Source organism: Acomys minous, assembly GCF_964271855.1.
Source record: "Acomys minous genome assembly, chromosome: 2".
Taxonomy (NCBI): domain Eukaryota; kingdom Metazoa; phylum Chordata; class Mammalia; order Rodentia; family Muridae; genus Acomys; species Acomys minous.
This window is the reverse complement of record NC_140484.1, coordinates 56963991-56985543: the sequence shown is the minus strand read 5'-3', so window position 1 is coordinate 56985543 and position 21553 is coordinate 56963991. Positions and strand designations below refer to the sequence as shown.

Sequence of the window (21553 nt, the reverse complement as noted above, 5' to 3'; positions counted from 1 at the left end):
AGACTCGCTTTGTAGACCAGGCTGGCCTTGAACTCACAGAAATCCACCTGCCTCTGCCTCCGCAGTGCTGGGATTAAAAGCATGCGCCACCACGCCCAACACACTTCTTACTTTCATGACCTTTCATTTCCTCCTGGATCCCACTTATGAAAGCATGTGGCATTTATCCTTGTGAGGCTGACTGATTTCACTTAGCAGGTATATTTCTTTATGGATGAATAAAGGTTCTATTTTATTTACAAGCTGTCATCTAGGCTGATTGTATAACTTGGCTATTGGAAACAGAGCCACAGTGAGGAGGACCAGATGCTTCTGATACATTCTGAATGGGTTGTTTTTGGTATCTATCAAGAGGCAGTATAGCTGATTCATACAGTGGCTCTGCTTTTTTAAGCTTTTGAGGGACCTCTGTACTGATTTCCATGGTGTCTGAACTAAGTTACATTCTCACCAACAGTGTGAAGGGTTCCTTTTCTGCTATGTCTTCATTAGCATCTTTGGTTTGTTTCCTTGATTGAAGCCACTCTCACTGGGATGAGGAGAAATTTCAATGTAGTTTTGATTTACGTTTCCCAATACAGCACTGAGCTATCCCCACTCCATGTATTTATTAGGCATCTGTACTTCTTTTGAAGGATTATTCTATTGTTTTTTTTTTTTTAATTATTTCTATTACCTGTAGGCCCAGCTAGCGATCAATTAAGACACAGACACTTGTTATATTTTAAAACAGCTTTAGCTAACCTGGGGCAGGGCAGATAGCAATCCTCTAAACTACTTCCCATAGTGGGGCAGGCATGGGATTCCTGCCTCAATCCCATGCCATCTGCTTCCAATAACTTCTATCAAGCTCCCTCCCATCCATAATCCCAAATACTTGCTAATGTTCTTCATCTGGGCCGGATTCTCCAAGCATGCCAGCCATGTGCTTCTCCTCCAGCTAACTCATGGTGGCCTTCCTCTCTTCCCTCCAGGTCTCTCTCCTTCTCCTCATGGTGGTCTCTCCTCTTCCCAGAATTCCTCTCTTTCCTAGCCCCACCTATCTCCTGCGCTGCCCAGGTGGGGTGGCTTTTTATTAAGCAAAAGTTGGGTCATACAGACAGCAAGCAGTAATTAGCATCAAAATACATCAGACCATTCCCCAACATTATTCTGCTAATTTTCCCATTCGTTGACTGAATTATTTGCTTTTTTGAAGTTCGATTTATTTTTAAATTTATTTTATGCCACAGACCACCAGCTCAGTCAGGGATAGGTCCTTGGGATCGGGAGTTCTTGGAGCATCGGTGAACAGAAATAAGGCGAAGTGACACACAGACAAAACTCAAGATCAAGTCTTCATCTGAGTGTATTTTGCAGCCAAGCGGACTAGCATTATATACATTTCTTGAAAGCAGGGAGGATTTTTTTTGGTTACATTTTCCCACAGCATTTTCCTGCAGAGCAAATTCACGGAAGTCAGTGAGCAATCAAGCATACAGGTACAGCTACAGAATGTGAAGTTATTGTGTTGTCATACTTTGAATTACAACTTTGAATGAAACAATACAAAGTACAGGGACGCATAACAGAAAGACATCATCACTCCTAAGATACTGGCTTGATATCAATATGTATGTGCTTTCTTTTTTTCCAGGGCTAATGTCCTCTCCCTAACGAAACTTTTGCCCAGCACCTGTGTGCCAGGGCATGTCTTCCTCCACACTTTTTCTTGTTCCTTCTACCTGGAGTCTTTTGAAACACTCCATTTCTTTGTAGGCCATAGTACAACTTATGAACTAATGATTAATTTCTACTCATGTCTCTTTTAATAAGTGGAAGTGTAGGAGAACTACTTCAGCCTAGGACAGTCCCTGGCTGCAGTCCCGGGCCAGGGTCTCATAGCAACCATTGCTACGTTTGAGGAGTCCCCACCTTGGGAGTGAAATGTAGTTAGAATTTGGAGAGAAATAGAAAATAGCTCCCAGCAAAGAAAGTTTTGAAACTGCAGTTTCTGCTGGCAGGAATATCGACCCTTTTCTGGGGTCTTAGTTCTCGGGCCTGTGTAGTACTTGTCACACAGACTCCACTGGAGGCGGGTGACAATTTTGTGTGTGTAAGTGTTGGTGTGTGTGTGTGTGTGTGTGTGTGTGTGTGTGTGTGTGTGTGTGTATTGCCCACAGCTGTCATAAGAGGGTGCCAGACACCCTGGAACTGGAGTCACATACAGTTTGTGAACTGACATGTGGGTGCTGGGTGCTGAACCCAGTTCTCTGCTTTTAACCATTGAGTCATCTCTCTCACTTCATGATGTTGATCCCCGCACCCCCCCCCCCTTTGGTTTTTTGAGACTGTTTCTCTCTGTATCGTTGGCTGCTCGGGACTCACTTTGTAAGACCAGGCTGGCCTCAAACTCGTAGAGATCATCCTGCCTCATTGTGCCTGGTTATTTTTAAAGTCCTTTATAGATTTTGAATACTAATTTTTACTGGGTGAATATCTGGCAGCATTTCTCTCCCATTCAGCAAGTATCTCTTCACTCTGAAAATTGCTTCCCTTGCCATCTAGAAGCTTCTTAATTTGAAACAACCTTGTTTGTAGTTTCTTGCTCTTATTTTCCATGGACTGTTAGAATCCTGATGACCTGAGTTTGATCCCTGCAACCCGCATGGTGGCAGTAGAAAACTGACTCAGGCAAGTTGTCCTCTGACCTCCATCCATGTGCCTCAGCACGCATGCACGTGTTCCCCCAATACATAATATGTAAACAAATATGTGTGTGTGTACACGCATGCATGAACAATGCTGCCGAAGACATGGCCTACTAAATGAAAGGGGCACCTGCGTAAGGGCTATTGGTCAGAGAGGCCCCAGAGATCTCCAAAACAGCACAGTTATTGCCGTATCCCTTGGTTACCTACCGTACTCACACGGCAAGCCCTTGTTTCTAAAGGCATGGCACACTATGCAGGACACAGAGACACCAAACTCAAACTGACCAGCAAACTTCCTTCCTGTCAGGTAGCTGTCCTAGTGCTGGAAGGTGCCACGCAGGCTGCTAGAGGAGAAAAGTCATCCATGGACTTTCCTGTAAAGTGACTCTTATTTGCTGGATGTAATTGTCTCTGAGACTTACTGCCTCCATCTGCTAACCTAGTCCTGGAAGCTTCTAGCCTCCATACAATCTAACCTAGGCCTAGAATGCTTTCAGCCTCTGTGACTTACTGCTGAATCGGCTCACCCTTTCTGGTTTTTTTCTGGCTGGCTGGTTCGACTCACCTGTTCTGGATCAAATGCCTCTCCCAGCTGACTATTTCAATCTGGCTTCTCTCAGCTTCTGACAATTGCTCTGCTTGGCCTCATATTAACTTTTGCAATCTGTTCTAATCTTCTGGCTCCTTCTCATTCTCTGGCTCATTCTGTCTTCACCTGTGTCCAGTTTGTTCTCTCTTCAACCTCTCTCTGTAAAATGACCCTGCCTCTGAATTGCCTCAAAAGGAAATGGGGGACAGACACTGGCATGTTCCCTAGTAACAGTGACATAAACACCAGGAGGCTTGGTGTGGTGGTACATGCCTTTAAGCTCATTACTCAGGAGGCAGAGGCAGGTAGATCTCTGTAAACTGGAGACTATCTCAATAAACAGCAGACTATCTCAATAAACAAACAAACAAAATGAGGAAAAGAAAGAAAAGGAAGGAAGGGAAGGAAAGGAAAGGAAAACACACAGAAGAAGGTAGAGCAATTTGTTGGCCTCCACTCTGGGAAATTTTGGTGACCTAAACAAGTTACAGGTCAAGTTCTGAGTCAGAATAAAGACTTTTTTCAGATACCTTGACCTTCAAAGGATGTGATAAGGATGTGACAATCTTTCTTTCCTTTTTTTTTTTTTCCCTTTCTTTTTTAAAGATTTATTTAAGTATAGTGTTCTGCCTGCATGTATGCCTACAGGCCAGAAGAGGGCACCAGATCTCATTATAGATGGTTGTGAGCCACCATGTGGTTTCTGGAATTGAACTCAGGACCTCTGGAAGAGCAGCCAATGCACTTAACCTCTGAGCTACCTCATCAGCCCCCAACTTTTCTTTCTTAGGACACTCCTAGTGGGAGCCATCTGAGCAAGGTGAATCAGGAAGAGCCTTGGCCTTGGCTGAGCAGCTCAGAGAGGCAACCCATACGCCTTGCACTCGCAAGGATCGTCCCAGGATGGCAGCTGGTTTAGAACCCAGAAAATCCCACAGAGACATCCTAGAAGAGGTGTCAAGGCCAGAAGGACTGTAAGACACAGGCTTCTGGGGTCACAGAACAACTGGGTAAGATCAGCCTACGGTCCTGAGCTATGCTGACGGGAAGCCTAGGGCTATGATGATCAGAGGAGATGGGGGTTTAAAGAAAGCCCAGGCTCACTTTTTGATAACCAATTCCTATATATACTGGTGTGTCAAGTCAATATTCAGAAATTTAAAAAACTGTCAAAATAGGTATATTAGTTCCATGTTTGTTGCAGCGATGGAATGCCATGGACAAAGGCAACTTATAGAAGAAAGAAGTTACTTTGGCTTATCCAGATGGAAAACAGCAGGGAAGGCGTGGCATGGCCACAGAAGCAGGAAGCTGGCTGGTAACACTTCATCTGTGCACAGGAAGTGGGCTGGGGCTATAAACCATCAAAGCCCTCTAGCAGTGATGGACTTCTTCCAGCAAGACTCTTCCTCCTAAAGGTTCTGTAACCTTTCCAAACAGTGCCACCAACAAGGGACCAAGTGTTCAAATAGATGAGCCTAGGAGGGACATTTCTCATTCAGATTACTATAGTAGCACAAGAAACAATCCAAAATGTTTAAGTTTAAGGTAGGGGACTGCTTTTTAAATTTTATTTCTTATAAATTTAGTTTTGACAAATTTCCTGAAAGATCATTAGTGTGCAATGTCAACTTGATAGCATCTAGACTCCCCTAGGAGGTGGGCCTCTGGACACGTCTGTAGGGGATTATCTTGGTTTCATTAATTGAGATAGGATAACCTGCCCACTGTGGGTGGCACCAGTCCCTGGCTGAGGTCCTGGATCATGTAACTGTTGAGAGGGAGCTGAGCAGCAGCAGCCTTCGTCACCCTTTGCTCCCTGACCGTGGATGCCGTGTGACCAGTTGCCTCAAGCTTCTGCTGTCTCAACATCCCCAACACGATGGACTATACCCTTAAGTCAGCCTTGGTTACAGTATTTTATCACAATAACAGGAAAAGAAACTAAGATGTATGAGGAAGTCAGATATAAAACTGTGACAAAGAAAGGAAAGGAGAGAAGGAAGTGGGAAGAAGGAGAGAAGGAAGGAAGGAGGAAGGAAGGTTGGAAGAAAAGAAGGAAGAAAGGAAAGGAAGGAAGGATGGATACAGAATAGAGGAAGGAAGAAAAGAAGAAAAGAAAGAGGGAAGAAGAGGTGGGACAGATGGAAGAATTGAATGCATTCAAACAATAAGATGCATTATATTGAGCTGGAGAGATAGCTCAGAGGTGAAAAGCACTTGACTGCTCCTCCAGAGGTCCTGAGTTCAATTCCCAGCACCCACATGGTGGCTCACTACCATCTATAATGAGATCTGATGCCCTCTTCTGGTCTGCAGTGTACATGCAGACAGAGCGCTGTATACATAATAATAATAATAAATAAATAAATATTTAAAAAATAAGATGCATTATAGAGCAGCAATTATTGTGGGAGAGCCACACACACTGGCAGATAGCCAAGTAGAATGGAATATAAGAGTCCTTATTTAAAATATTTACTTAACATTTCTATACATATGAGTGTTTTGCCTGCATGTATGTGCATGATGTATATGCAGTGCACTTCCTGAGACGAGTACATCAAATCCCCTGAAACTACAGTTACAGATGCCATGTGGGTGCTGGGAATTGTACCAGGACCCTCTAAGGAGAGTAGGAAGTGCTTTTAGCTGCTGTGCCGTCTCTTCAGCTCCAGGAGAGTCTTGTGTTTCAAATAAAAATAGTCTCAGTGCTCATGTAAGTAACTACTCGTACATGCCCATGCGAACAATCCTAATTAAACTCAATGGGGCACACATACACTGAAAGTAGAAGGGAGACTAATTGGGAAAAAGAAGGTGTTCATTGAGAACAGGAGATGACAAAAGTGAAGGACGTGCTGGAGCCTGATCATTCAGCTAAATGCTAAGGAACCGTTTGATGACACTAAATGAGGATGAGTCTGGAAGCTCTCACTATTTTGGGAATTGTTGAAAGATTTGCTGGCACCCAGATGAGGGCCTAGGCATAATAGGAAGTCTGTTTTGTAATGTTGTAGAGAAGACTGCAGGGTCTGAAGGTGCTATTATTAATTTACCAGTATTGCCTAATAAGGTTTACTATCAGGCCTATAATTATTATTACGACAGTATGACCCACTAGCAATCAACCAAGATACAGACACCTATTATATTTTAAAATAGCCTTAGTTAACTTGGGTAACAAAACTGCTACAAACTCAGACTTCAAACCATATGACTTTTAATCTCACAAAAATCTGTATTTCTGAAGCCCCGTTGGAGTTAAGCTGTGTTCACTCCTCGGGGGCATGTTGAAGACACTACTGAGTTATAAGCACTGCTTGGATTCCCACTCACAGCTTACAGCCCTCTCCTATGTGGGCTCTTTAAAGATTTAAGCTGTTTGTTATAGTATTGGTTTCCTCATTTTCCTGAGAATTGTGTGCCAGTGACCATCCTCATCATCTGAAGGGCCCTTATCTGTTAGCATCCACAGCATCTTCCTGAACTGCAAGAATATGTCTCTCTGACATCTCCCTTTAAGCCCTTTGAGATGGTGAGTTTTGGTTGTCATCTTGGCTGGATTGAGATGCCTAGGACGGGTGAGACACATATACAGGGATGTTTCCAGACAGGGTTGATGTGGAACAGTGGCAGGGGGAGGGGAAGACATGGCCTAAATGTGCGTGGTACTTACTATTCAGTGGGCCCCAGGTCCTGATGCAAAGGAGTAGGAAGAGGAGGAAATCAGTGTGTGTACCCACCGATGTTTGCGAGCTCCCTTTTCTCCCTGACTGAGTTATCTGTACTGCCATCGCCACGGCCAGACTCCAGGTTCTTCAGCCTTTCACCATGGGCTCCACACCAGCAACTCTTCAGGGAGGCTACAGGCCTTCAGCATGTGACTGAGGGCATATCACTGGTCTCCCTTGTTCTGCAGTATCTATCATCTTGGGCTGAGCAGCTACCTGGTTCTCTGCCTTCCCAGCATTGTACAGGGTCATTGTTGAATTGTCAAGCCCCTAAGGTGTAAGCCAACTCAATAAATTCTCTCTCTCTCTCTCTCTCTCTCTCTCTCTCTCTCTCTCTCTCTCTCTCCTTCCCTCCTTCCCTCCCTCCTTCCCTCCCTCCCTCCCTCCTTCCCTCCCTCCCTCCTCCCCTCAGTTTTTGAGACAGGGTTTCTCTGTGTAGCTTTGGCTGTCCTGGACTCTGTGTAGATCAGGCTGTCCTCAAACTCATAAAGATCTGCCTGCCTCTGCCTCCCGAGTGTTGGATTAAAGGTGTGTGCCACCATGCCCGACTCTCTCTTTGTTTTTGAGACAGGGTTTCTCTGTGTAGCCTTGGTTATCCTGGGCTCTTTTTGTAGACCAGGCTTGCCTCAAACTCACAACAATCTTCCTGCCTCTGCCTCCTGAGTTCTGGGATTACAGGCGTGTGCAACCACGATTTATTATAGTTAGGCTATAATAAATCCTCTCTTTCATGATAAATACATGTTATTTTAGTTCTTTTCTCCTAATACACCTATTTTAGAGTTCACCTGATTCGTCCAAGCCCATACAGGACAATGTCCTCTTGGGTCAGCTCAACTAACAAAGGGTCTTAATTACATCCACAAGCACCCCTTCCTCACAGATAGGCCATCATCCTGTGGGTGCTGTTTCTTCATACTACAAGTTCCCCCAACATGCGAGGGGAACAGATATAAGATGGAGGCCATGTTTACCAGGTTACTGTTACAGGAGAGACACAACATACTGATAGCATCATCAGGACATCCAGGTGGTGGCATTCGAGAGAGGTCAGTGTGCTGATCCGGAGGTCAGAACATTCTTACATAAGCAGAACTTGTTAACTCTGGCGATAGCAACAGGTAGATGACCAAGACCCTTAGCAGGGACAGCGCCTTTCATCCCCATGGAAGAAATGACCGAAAGATTTCTGGAACCACAGCTCTCAGGAGGGGGGTGTGTAGGAGGAGAGTGAGGTCAAATTTACCACATGAGGGCTATAAAGATGGTTCGGTGGTTAAGAGCGCCGACTGCTTTTCCAGAATATCTAAGTTCAGATCCCAACACTCGCAACAGGAAGCTCACAACTGCCTGGAACTCCAGAAAACAGAACTCTGTCTTGGGGGGGGGGGGCAGCAGCATGCACTCATGCACACAAACACATACATAAAGATACAGTCATCTTTAAAAAGTATCATATGAGGGGATTTGGAGAGATGGCTCTGCTGTTAAGAGCATTGGCTGTTTTTCCAGAAGGTTTGATTCCTAGCACCTACAAGTCAGCTCACAACCCCCTGTAACTCTAGTTCCAAGAGAGCTGACAACCTTCTGTGGTCCCCCAGGGACCAGGCATACAAGTGGTGCATGGATATACCACACAGGCCAAACATCCATACACATTAAATAAATAAATCCTTAAAATGGTACACTTTAAAATTACCACATGGGGGCTGGGTGTGGTGGCACATGCCTTTAATCCCAGCACTCGGAAGCAGAGGCAGGTGGTTCGCTGTGAGTTCGAGGCCAGCCTGGTCTACAAAGTGAGTCCAGAACAGCTAAGGCTACACAGAGAAACCCTGTCTCGAAAAACCAAAAATAAATAAAATAAATAAAAATAAATAAAATAAAATTACCACATGGAAGAAGTCAGTTGGCATAAACGAAGAGTGAAAACTCTTCACGAAAAGCCAGCATGTAACAGAGAATGCATAAAAGGTCATGGGATGTACAAATGGCCTCTGGAGGCCTCAGTCTAAGGAGTGTGGCCACCCTGAGCTTCCAGCCTCTGTCCCATTCCTCTCCTCTTCCTCCCTTGGAAGTGCACTTTTTCTTAATGAATTACCTCCATTTCTACGGTTGTCCACACATCTCCATCCTTTTTTTTTTTTTTTTTTTTTTTTTGATTTTTCAAGACAGGGTCTCTCTGTGTAGCCCTGGCTGTCCTGGACTTGCTTTGTAGACCAGACTGGCCTCGAACTCACAGTGATCCATCTGCCTCTGCCTCTGCTGGGATTAAAGGCGTGCACCACCACGCCCGGCCCCTATTTCTTTTTAAATTTTTTTTATTGATTCTTTATGAGTTTCATATCATGTACCCCATTCTCACTCAACTTTCTGTCCCTCGTATCTGCCCTCCACCCTTGAAACCCCCCCCCAAAATTCCCACACACAAATAAACAGAACAAAGCATAGAAAATATCTCATGTAGAAGCTGTAGTTTGTCACAGTGTGTCCCACAGTATATTTCTCCGTCCACACATCTTCCCTTGCAAATGTTCATTGTAATGAGTCATTGGTCTGGTTTGAGGTCTCTGGCTTCTGTGACACCACCAATACTGGATTCTCACTGGGAGTTATCTTGTTGTTGCTTTGTGTCATGGAGATCCTGCAGCTTTGAGTCAGCAGGACTGGCCCTTTCATGTGCCCCAGCAGTTCACAGGTGATGTAGATTTGGGGGTGGGCCATCAAAAGCCTTGATATTGGCCGGGGTGGTAGCTAAGCTGATCAGCCTGGTGGATCTCCCTTATCCACACCACCAGGGTGAGCTCACCCAATATTGCCATCAGCAGGAGGCAGAGTTAGCTTTCAAGCTCTTGTGCTCTCAAGGCTGGCTCACCCTCACCCACACCTTCAGTCCTAGCTCTGTTGCCCAGTTAAGCCTGGATTCCACTCTCCTAAGTACTGCAGCCTTTGAGAGGCTGGGACTGCTCTCCCTCTCTTACGCCTTTGGGGCTGGCTCACCCTTGCTTTGCCACCAAGACCAGCTCTGTTGTGTTGCCCAGGCAAGGGGCAGGGCCTGCTCTCCTGAGGGCTACAGCCAGTGAGGGGCAGGTATAGCTCGCCTGCTCCTGTGACTTTGGAACCATGTCTCCCTAGCTCATCCCCTTGGGGCCAGCTCACCTGCACCCCCTCCACCGGAGACAGCTCTACAGTGCTGCACAGGTGATTTGTAGGGCTTACTCTCCGGAGTTCTGCATCCAGCCAAGCTCAAGGCCAGCTCACCAGCTTTCATGACTCCAGGGGCAGTTCTCCTAAGTGCCTCGGGTGTCGAGGGCGGCAGAAGGCATCATCACCCCCGATCAGCCAGCTCTCTTGTGCTTATGCCCTCAGAGCGGGGCGGCGGTGGCAGTCAGGGCATCACCTCAGAGCCTGTGCCACCCACAGCAGACGTCCTCTCAATTCCTATTGCAGGACACAAGAAGCCAGAAATCTTGTTAGACACCTGCCAGAAGCTGATATTTGTTGACAACAGAGAGATGCCAGCTACAAGGCAAGCTTATGCTTCTAAACTCTTAAAATATTCTACTAATCCTGGGGGCCACCTGAAAGAATGCACGCTTCAGCAGCCGGTCTCTCTGTCTTATTTCCTTCCTGATTTTTTTTTCCATTTTCCCTGGGGTGCATGGAGACACTTGGCTCAGCCCTCTGGGGACCTATGCCCCAGTTGTGGCTGGGCTTACACTCAGAGGTAGCCAAGATACGGTAGCACTCATGTGGTCACAGCCAAGACTGCTCTGACATCATGATAGCAACCCACATGGTTGCCCTGTTTCCGGGACACATGGCGGCTTGGTCTTCCGAACGGCACTTCCTAAGATGTTTTCTGGTGGCCAGAGCTTTGCATAACCCAGATTTCCCACCCTCAGAGTTCCTCAGTCACTTTACTCCATGTTCCGCAAACAGTTGTCTTCTGTACTTCTGGTTTGTCATATTCTTCTGGCTCTGGATCCTTCCTGTCACTTTACTGCCCTTGGGGTGTCCAACTTTCCAACACTAAGAAAACTAGCCATCAGAGAGGAGGCTTCTTAAATCAGCAGCGGCTTGGTTTCTCCATAGTATATGATCAATACACGTGGCGCCTTCAGCAACAGGGTCTTAAGCATTTCATGGGCAACCAAAAACAGTGACAGTAGCTTGTACTTGTCTGATGGGGGCAGGGTGTCTCCAGCACAAGAGCTCAAAGAGAAGAAGCCTACACCCAGGTGTGGGCATTTTATTTGGCAACCTATGGCTCCTGGGAGGAACATTATCCCCTGCGGAGGGTAATACAAATAAACTATACTGCGTAAAGCTTATAAGCTGGTAGACCTAGAAAATGTCATTTTAAAAATAAGCACAGTGTAATGAAGAGTTAATGTGAAGACTCAGCGTGAAAGCCAATGTGCATGGGAAGGCCTCTAGGGTTTAATGAGCAGGAAGGATGGATAACTGCCTCTTACAAAGGGTGCTATTAACAGTGTGAGCAACTTTTTGGCAGGTAATTCTGAACTTCAAAGGTGAAGAAATGGATGAAGAGTGACCACAGGAGATCTTTGAATGCCTGCCTTCCCACCTGTGTAGATCCTCCCCAGGGGCTGCGAACTGCAGAGAATGCATTGCTGCCACCCAGGATTGTGCTGTGGCCATACAAGAACCAGAATCAGAGCATTGAAGGTTTAGGAAGGAAAACAATATGTGTAGGAAGTATGTCACAAGGCACAGCCATGTTTGTGTTACTTTAAATCACATGCAGTGTCCCTGTTTACAGTATAAAAATAGGCATAAGGAAGAGACTTTGAGCCAATCAGTCACTTGGGACAGGAATATAAAGGCCCAGGCTCAGGAGGCTCCACATCTGTACACCTTCTCTCTGCCTGCTTCACTGTCCTACTCCACCCTCAACCAAACACCAGAACCATGACCTGCTGTGGCTGTTCTGGAGGCTGTGGCTCCAGCTGTGGGGGCTGTGGCTCCTGCTGTGGGGGCTGTGGCTCCAGCTGTGGAGGCTGTGGCTCCAGCTGTGGGGGCTGTGGCTCCTGCTGCTGCTGCAAGCCTGTGTGCTGCTGCAAGCCTGTGTGCTGCTGTGTGCCTACCTGTTCCTGCTCCAGTTGTGGAGGCTGCAAGGGAGGCTGTGGTTCCTGTGGGGGCTGTAAATCCAGCTGCTGTCAATCCAGCTGTTGCAAGCCCTGCTGCTGCCAGTCAAGCTGCTGCAAACCCTGCTGTTCTTCAGGCTGTGGGTCTTCCTGCTGTCAGTCCAGCTGCTGCAAGCCCTGTTGCTGTCAGTCCAGCTGCTGCAAGCCCTGCTGCTGTCAGTCCAGCTGCTGCAAACCCTGCTGCTGTCAGTCCAGCTGCTGCAAACCCTGCTGCTGTCAGTCCAGCTGCTGCAAGCCCTGCTGCTGTCAGTCCAGCTGCTGCAAGCCCTGCTGTTCTTCAGGTTGTGGGTCATCTTGTTGTCAGTCCAGCTGCTGTGCCCCTGTATGCTGCCAGTGCAAGATCTGAGGTTCTGGTCACAGTAATCCTGCAGACCAGCTCTCTCCAGACAGGGATAGGAGCAGCAGCCGTGGGTCTTCATCCCCTGGTCCTGAAGCTGCACCTCCAGAGCGAGGGCCTTGTGTCCTGTGTGGAGAAGAATGCCTCTTGCTGGAAACTCCCTCCTCGTTTTGCACCCAGTGGATCAGATCTCAGCCCACTTCCTTCTCTTCAGTCTCCACGTCTCTGACCTCCTTGCCGTCAGCCCTCGCCTGAAGGCTCCATCAAGTCCTCAGGTAAGTGGCAGACTATGGAGTTCCCCACAACCTGCGAGCCCAGGGAGCTGTGTGCTCCTTTCCACCAAGCACTGGCCTGGCCAGGCCCATCTCCACTTGACCAGCTCTGGGGTTTTTGTTCTTTCTGACTCTCTGCCAGGCTGTGCACACTGTGCCTTTGACACAAACATCCTTCAATAAACATTCTCTCTCCCTACTGTATTTCTCGTGTTGTTCTTTGTTCTGATAACTTACCAGCAATATATCCATTCCCATCTTCTGCCCATTTCTCCTCTGATGCCCGCCTGCCCCCCGCCCCTGTCTTAGGCTCTAGTGCAGCACATCATTCTGTCAGGTCTGCTCCTGAAACCATCCCTGGCAGAACCAGCACAGGATGGTGGAGGATGGAGAATCATGGCAGCAGCTCAGAGTCTTGGGTACTTTGAGAATGTGGAAAATGAGCCAACAAAGAATACAGGATACAAGCACTATGGCCTAGCTTAGCTATGCACCTGGGAAATAAGATCTGAGCCCAGAGGTCTTCATCATGGAGAGAAGGGTGTGTGTTAGGGGGGCGGGGTTCTCCGGGCCTTAAAGGGGTGAGCCTGCTTGAAGCATTTAGAACAGAAACTCACCTTGTTATGGGAGGGCCAAGACACAAAACTGAAATACTTTCTGTTCTTTAGGTCCTAAGAGCCTTGGGTAGCCTAACAACGTGTTCTGAAAACTGATCAGAAACTCATGCAGGGCTGTCAAGGAACACAGAGACTTGGTCAAATATGGATCCAGACCTGCCAAGCTGGAAGTCCTGTGAAAAGGGGGCCCAGATGTCTCTACAGATGGACATCGGCTGGGAACTGAAGGCAGAAGGTCAGCACGGCACGATAAAAACCAAGGCAGAGAGCGATGGGGGCCAGCTAAAAACAGGGAGTAGGAAGTTCTTTCACCCACTGACACTGCGTTTGTATACACATGCATGCTATGCACGCACTGCGTATGTATATAAACATATACTACATATACCGACATGACACTTTATATCTACTACAAATATGCTGTGCACAATGCACACACACATTCTGCACATGCAAAAACCAAACATACTGTGTGCATGAGCATATTGCATCATGGACACCATATATACCAATATATGCATACATACGAGCACATTCTGGAGATACTGTAAGTATATATTACACTGCACACATGAGTGCACACATACGATTTTGCTGTGGGCGGTACAGAGTTGACTTATACATTCTGAACAGCAGCTACACAGTTTCTCTGAAGCCATGTCCTCATCTGCTGTGAGACTATAAAGTCCACACGCAGATGGTTAGGAAACAGGATCAGAGGAGGCTGAGCCTATGCACAGGAACTGGAGGCCCATGAAGATGGACTGAAGCATGTGTCCACATCTATTGGGGATGGAGTCCCCGTGGAAGACAGGGCTCCTTGAGACAGTTCTAGACAAACACTCTTGTCCAGGGGTCAGGAAAGCCAGACAAACAAACCTCTAGCTACTGATCCACAGCAGCAGAGTTACTAGGATCACATATAAGTGTGTACACTACAGGGTGAGGGAGTGGGTGGGTCAGCACCCCTATGTAAGGATGATGAACGTGTGTGTGTGAGCGATAGGGTAAGTGAGCAGGAGGATGGCCATGTGCCAGGTCAGTGACCACATGTGTGAACCTCAGGAATGGCCAAGCAGGTTGGTGACCATGCGTGAAAGCCACAGGGTGAGCTGGTGACCATGTATGTGAGCTGCAGAATGCCACATTGTTTTTTTCTTTCACCTATCATCTCCCTCGTGTCCTTTAGAGAACCTGACTCATGGCATGATCCACTCATGCAAGAAAAGAAGCCCTGGGATATGGTGCTGACAAACCCAGCGCACAGACATCACCTCTGCTGAGCTATAGTGAGTTCTTCCTGCTCTAGCCCACCATTATGGGTTGCCCACATCCTAATCTGTATGATTTGTGAACGTCACCTTATCTGTTATAAGAATGAAAGGCACGTTACTGGGAGAAAGGGTCCTTGCCGACAAAATTAACAGTCTCAAGGCACAGAGCTTTCCCTGTTTTATCTGCACGGTGAGAACTTTGACAGAGGGCACAGACCAACCAACAGACATGCAGGAGGGAACACTGTGTGGCCAAGGAGGCAAATTGCAGGCATTTGGCAGCAAGTCAGGAAATGTCAACTACATGTAATGACCGCGTGCTCTCCAGCAGAAAGGACCCTGCTAACCCTCAATTTCAGATTCCTGTCACTAGAACTTCAGAGAAAATGTCATAAGATATAAAGTACTACACTGGGGCTACTTGTTAAGGGGTCATGGACTTTGGTATCTGGGAATAGAGGCTGTTGGGATTGTATTGGAACGCATGAACATGGGATGCAGCGGAGACAGTATTTAAACATATGACACAGACTTGGATTTAGGTAGTTGGGCATAGGGGCACACCAAGGCACATCACAGAAAAGGCCACAAAGCCTGGAATAGACTGATGGATATGTGGGTGTTAAGGACTCTGCCCAGAAATGGCAATGTTATTAGAAGCCACAGGGCAGACGATCGTGTTATATGCCGGTGAACCTGGTGGCAAGGAGGTCAAAGAAGCAGATCTTGTAAGTGGTTAGTGTAGATATTTAGCTGAGGGTATTTCCAATCAAAGTGTTAAAGGTGTGGGTTGCTTTCTATTTCTGTTTGCCAGAGGTGAAAGAGACCATTGAAGAAGGAAGCACTAAGCCAAACACTCAGCTTATCAAGGCTGCAAAAGATGCTGCGTCTTATTAAGGACGTACATCCTGTGGAGGCAACCCAAGGAACTGCTGGATTGTCAATGCACGGAGCTGGTCAGCCTTCCCAGAAGAGATGATCCAAGGGTAGCTTCTCTTGCTTCGTGATGTGAGTTCCTGTGGATGCGTGAGAAATCCACTTAGTCCCCCAGAGCCGTTCGTGGGTGGAGGGATGAAGGGCATGATGGTTTGAGCGAGAAAGGTGAGAAACGCTTGCCCCTCCCCCCCTTCACATATTTGAACACTTGGTTCCCCCATTAGGGAGGTGTTATTTAGGGAGACTTGAGGGCTGGGGAATGGCCTCACTGGAAGAAAGTGTGTCACTAAGGGCAAGCTTAGAGAATGTAAAGACTTGTGCCATTTCCAGCTGTTCTTTCTGCTTCTTGGGTGAGCTCTCAGCTTCCTGCTGCTGCAGCCTGCTGTTTTCTTCCATGTCTCACCGCTGTGACGGACTCTTATCTCTCTGGAACCATAATCCCAAATAAACTCCTTTACAAGTTACCCTAATAATGGCATTTTTACCATAGCCATAGAAAAGCAACTAAGACAAAGGAAAAGAGAACTTTCCAGATTAAGGAATGGGCTGGTAAAATTCCTGAGCTGCTAGGGTGCTGCCCTTCCAGAGAGAGGAAGGAGGCCTGAGGGTCGCCAGGGTGCCAAGCTGTAGACTTCTTACCCAAAACCTTGGTCCCTAATTAAATTTGCCTGGCAGGATCTCAGACTTGCTTGGAATAGGCTTCTCCTTGATTTCTTCCGTCATCTATCTCCTCTTTGGGAATGAGAGTGCCTGTAAATGTCATCTTCCTCCCTTTAGGCCATAGAGCACTGGCATCATGGTCCAAGGTCAATCCTTGCTAGAATCTGTTCTGGGTGGTTTAGATGTTGACAGTGGGGGTCTGGAGCTAAGGGTGCTCTGCGTGGATTTGTACTCACTGCTGCTGGCCTCCGATGTTAGGGTGGATGGCTGGGATAGTCAATCTTGCTTGACAATTTAATGGCATTAAAAAAAATCACCTCAGAGACACACTTCGGGATGTGTCTGTGAAGGAAGACCTGGAAAGGTTTAACTGAGGTGTGAAGCTCTATTCTGAATATTCTGTTCTTTTTTTTTTTAAAGTAGAAATGTTTTTTTTTCATTTTTTTCCCTTTATTAATTTATTCTCGTTACATCTCAATGGTTATCCCATCCCTTGTATCCTCCCATTCTTCCCTCCCTCCCATTTTCCCCTTATTCCCCTCCCCTATGACTGTTCCTGAGGGGGATTACCTCCCCCTGTATATGTTCATAGGGTATCAAGTCTCTTCTTGGTAACCTGCTGTCCTTCCTCTGTGTGCTACCAGGTCTCCCCCTCCAGGGGACATGGTCAAAGGTGAGGCATCAATAACCAATGCCATGGGTCAAATGGATCTAACAGATATCTATAGAACCTTTCACCCAAACTATTCTGAATATTCTGAATGTGGATGCTGGTATTCATGGACTTGGGTCCTGAACTGCATGAAGAGAAGAAGGCGAGTAGAAAGCTATGATTCATCTCTAATTGTGAACATTCTTGCTTCCGTGCCTTCTAAAGTGTGATGGACAATACCTGCAAACTGTGAGTCTAAATACGTCCCTCCCTCCTTAAATTGCTGTTGTTGGGTATGTTGTCACGTCAACAAGAAAAACAGCAAACACTAACACAGAAGGGTGCTTAGAGAGGTGGCGGGACACTTGCGTGTGCCTGGAAAGTAGGTGGGGTGGGAATGTGCTCTGCATGTGGAACATATGTGACTATCCGGAGGCTGAGAAGAGAGAATGGTGGTTCTCCAAAAAGCATGCAGATGTTGACTTCCTGGAGTCTGCGGACATCACAGATGGAGCACACGGGTGGCCTTAGCTTATTTTGAGGGAGACTTTGCAGACATGATGAGATTAAGAACTTAGAAATGAGCCTAGAAGGGAACTGTGTCTTATGCCTATATTCCCACGACTTCAAATATGGAAACAGGAGGAGTTCTTGAGTTCAAGGCTATCCTGGGAGGCTGTCTTATAAAAACATGAAACCAGGGGCTGGAGAGATGGCTCAGTGGTGAAGGGCACCTGCTACTCTTTCAGAGGATCTATGTCCAATTCCCAGCACTACATGGCTGCTTACAACAACCTGTATCTCCAGTTTGAGGGGATCCAACATCCTCTTCTGACTTCTGCAGGCACCACATGTGCATGGTGCCCATACATACATAAGACACGCAGGCAAAACACCTGTACACGTTGAATAAAATTAAGTTTCAATTAAACCCCCAATAAACTCAAGACAAAGAAAGACAAAACCAAAGGAGAAATGAGCTTAACCAGAAGATCTTGATCAGCCTTAAACCCCATCATATCCTTATAAAATAGGGAGACAGAGGCCCACAGAGGCAGAGGAGATGTTACCAGGGAGGGAGGAAGACAGGTTAGAAGGCTGCAACCACCAGCCTCTGTGTGTTGGTCTGAGTAAGGATGACCTCCATAGGCTCATATAGTTCAATACTTGACCCCTGCTTGGTGGTACTGTGTGGGAAGGATTAGGAGGTGTGGCCTTGTTGGAGAAGCCCTCACCATTCATAGTTAGCTCTCTCATTTCCTCGTGGTTGTTGTCTCAGGATGTGAGCTCTCAACTACTACCTGCTGCCGTGCTCCCTGCCATGATGGTCATGGAGTCTAACCTGAAACTGCAAGCTCCCGGTAAACCCTTTCTTCAACAAATTGCCTTGATGGTGATGTCTTACCATAGCAATAGAAAAGTAACGAAGACACTAAGAACGCCAACATTCACCAGATGAAACAGCCATTCTCCCTCAGGCCCCAGAGAAGGCGCTCTCGCTTCTTGGCTGAGACCCTGGATTTCTTCTGGCTTCTTACAGCAGCCTAGGGACCTTCGTTCTTATAGTTTGGAACATAGTTGGATGAAGCAGAGTTGGTAGAGCATGTGCTTAGAATGTGTGAGGGTCTGAACTAGAGGAAGAAGAGAAGGCAGGGGAGCGTGAAAATTATGAGAATGGGCATTTGTTTTGTTGTAGGGGAATTTTAATTCAGAACATGGCTGCTGTGGCAAGGGATCACATCCAAAGACCGTCTAGGTCTGTGTGATCCAGCTGGAATACAGACATGCCTTTAATTTGAGGAGTCAGAGGCAAGCAGACTCTGAGTTCAAGGCCAGTCTGGTATAGAGCAAGTTTTAAGTAAAGAAAAGCTTGTGTCCGGGTGTAGTGGCACACACCTTTAATCTCAGCACTCAGGAGACAGAGGCATGCAGATTTCTGAGTTCTGTTCAGGCAGTTCGGTTGAGTCAAGGAGTTGAGAGGCAGGGCAGTGGAGCTGAGTTCAAGGCAGTTCAGTTCTTGGAATTCAGAGGCAGTTTTTACCAGGAGATGTTGAACAAATTAGACACAGGTGAAGATAGAATGAGCCAGAGAATGAGAAGGAGCCAGACACTTCTTGAGTTATTTTGAGGCCAAGCAGAACAATTCAATGAGAAACCAGGAGAAGCCAGATTGAATCAGTCACCTTGGACAAGAGATTGAGCCAGAGCAGCTGAGTTGAACCTGCCAGTGAGAGCTCAGAAAGAACTAGAAAGTGTGAGCTTATTCAGTAGTAAGTCTCAGAGGCTAAAAACATTCTAGGCCTAGAATAGATTGAACAAAGTCTAGAAGCTTCCAGGACTAGGCCTAGGTTAGCAGGCAGAGGCAGTAAGCCTCCAAGATGAAAATTACCCCAGGTGAACAAAAGTTACTCTGACATTTTATCATCTGGATGATAAGCATTGTATAAAACTCTTTCTGATTCTAACCCCCAATATCTATCAGATATCACTGCACTGATGGAATGTGGCCTGTGACACTGATTGATGACTCACCCTTGGACCCATGACCTGCTACAGATGTGAAATGGCTTATGTGACTGAAGAAAAGAGCTGTTGGTTTAGGTCCTTTGATCTTAACTCATGGTGGCAGTAAGAGACCATAAGACATAGACAAAGGGCCTTAACATACCTTACAGTTCCTCTCCAGCAAGTCTAAATGGATCAAGGGCAAGGAAGGCAGGTTTGGATTCTCCCAGGATATCGTCAGGCCACGCAACTAGGTGTGGAAGCTCTGGCTACACATATGAGAGAAATGACAGCACCTTTAGTATTATCCAGGTCTGCATCTTGTGCTTGACTTTATTTTTTTTTCTGTTTTTAACTCAATGACTTAAGGGGGGAAAATACCCATTCTGTCACGTCTGTTTCTAGATTCTTCCAAGATGCCCAACTCTAAAGGAGCTTCAGTGTGCCTAGCCTCCCTGGTGCAGCTTTGCTTATTTTGAGTGTGATGGGGTTGGCTCTGGTGGGACTGGGGTGTGGGGAAGAAGGCAGAAGAATGCACTGTGAAACTAACACAAAGAACCCCAGAGAACAAATTGAGTAGGGAGATTTTACTAATCAGTTATGAGGACAAAGAACGACACGAGAAATACAGTAGGGAGAGAGAATGTTTATTGAAGGATGTTTGTGTCAAAGGCACAGTGTGCACAGCCTGGCAGAGAGTCAGAAAGAACAAAAACCCCAGAGCTGGTCAAGTGGAGATGGGCCTGGCCAGGCCAGTGCTTGGTGGAAAGGAGCACACAGCTCCCTGGGCTCGCAGGTTGTGGGGACCTCCATAGTCTGCCACTTACCTGAGGACTTGATGGAGCCTTCAGGCGAGGGCTGATGGCAAGGAGGTCAGAGACGTGGAGACTGAAGAGAAGGAAGTGGGCTGAGATCTGATCCACTGGGTGCAAAACGAGGAGGGAGTTTCCAGCAAGAGGCGTTCTTCTCCACACCAGGACATAAGGCCCTCGCTCTGGAGGTGCAGCTGCAGGACCAGGGGATGAAGACCCAGGGGTGAACCTCAGAGCTCAGGGCTGCTGCTCCTGTCCCTGTCTGGAGAGAGCTGGTCTGCAGGATTACTGTGACCAGAACCTCAGATCTTGCACTGGCAGCATACAGGGGCACAGCAGCTGGATTGACAACATGATGACCCACAACCTGAAGAACAGCAGGGCTTGCAGCAGCTGGACTGACAGCAGCAGGGCTTGCAGCAGCTGGACTGACAGCAGCAGGGCTTGCAGCAGCTGGACTGACAGCAGCAGGGTTTGCAGCAGCTGGACTGACAGCAGCAGGGTTTGCAGCAGCTGGACTGGCAGCAGCATGGCTTGCAGCAGCTGGACTGGCAGCAGCAGGGCTTGCAGCAGCTGGACTGACAGCAGCAGGACTTGCAACAACTGGACTGACAGCAGCAGGGCTTGCAGCAGCTGGACTGGCAGCAGCCTCTCTTGCAGCCCCCACAGGAGCCACAGCCTCCCTTGCAGCCCCCACAACTAGAGCAAGAACAGGTGGGCACACAGCAGCACACAGGCTTGCAGCAGCAGCAGGAGCCACAGCTCCCACAGCTGGAACCACAGCCCCCACAGCTGGAGCCACAGCCTCCTGAACAGCCACAGCAAGTCATGGTTCTGGTGTTGGGTTGAGGATGGAGCAGGTCAGAGGAGCAGGTGGAGAGGGAAGATGTGCAGGTGTGGAGCCTCCTGAGCCTGGGGGTTTTTATATCCCTGTCCAGGTCAGGTGTGAGGCTGCACGTGGTTTCTTCCATGTTGTCTTCCCTGTTTACTCTTGCTTGGTAATTTTTCCTTTGGCTTGTTGACTTTCTGTGGTTGGAATGTGGTTCTTTGAGGTAATTTCCTGTGGAATTTATATTGGAGGGAAACTCTCTCTTGTCTAGTTTGTGTTATTTAGTGTGGCCTGGTTGGGACTCGAGCTCTTCCACCCTTTGTCTCTGAGCGGGTTTTACTGTCCCTCTGTGCAGTATGGAGCTCCCAGAACGGCCTCTAGGGCTGCTGAAGGTGTTTGTGAGGTAATTTCTGCCTTGTGCCTCCTTGAGCCTCTCACTTATTAGGCCCCCTGAGGAGGGACCCAGCCTCTG

General features: G+C 47.3%; 3 protein-coding genes and 1 long non-coding RNA gene across 4 annotated transcripts in view; 2 read left to right on the top strand and 2 right to left on the bottom strand.

Moving 5' to 3' along the window:
• LOC311592926 (uncharacterized protein) overlaps positions 1-21553 on the bottom strand; it is a 46406-nt gene that overhangs the window by 19680 nt on the left and 5173 nt on the right. The window lies entirely within an intron of this gene.
• Positions 11867-13000, top strand: LOC311592937 (uncharacterized protein). The gene has a single exon (XM_084773841.1). It carries the CDS (start codon positions 11952-11954, stop codon positions 12531-12533), a length of 582 nt encoding a protein of 193 aa, XP_084629967.1. The 5' UTR covers positions 11867-11951; the 3' UTR covers positions 12534-13000.
• Positions 13535-15941, top strand: LOC311592952. Its single transcript, XR_014777547.1, has 3 exons — positions 13535-13648; positions 14603-14702; positions 15502-15941. It is a non-coding gene; the product is annotated as an uncharacterized lncRNA (long non-coding RNA).
• On the bottom strand, positions 20067-21458 carry LOC311592932 (uncharacterized protein). The gene has a single exon (XM_084773833.1). The coding sequence runs from the start codon at positions 21221-21223 to the stop codon at positions 20555-20557; it is 669 nt and encodes a 222-aa protein (XP_084629959.1). The 5' UTR covers positions 21224-21458; the 3' UTR covers positions 20067-20554.

Coding starts and splice junctions, on each gene's coding strand:
- LOC311592937 (XM_084773841.1), top strand. CDS start 11,952: ATGACCTGCTGTGGCTGTTCTGGAGGCTGTGGCTCCAGCTGTGGGGGC.
- LOC311592932 (XM_084773833.1), bottom strand. CDS start 21,223: ATGGAAGAAACCACGTGCAGCCTCACACCTGACCTGGACAGGGATATA.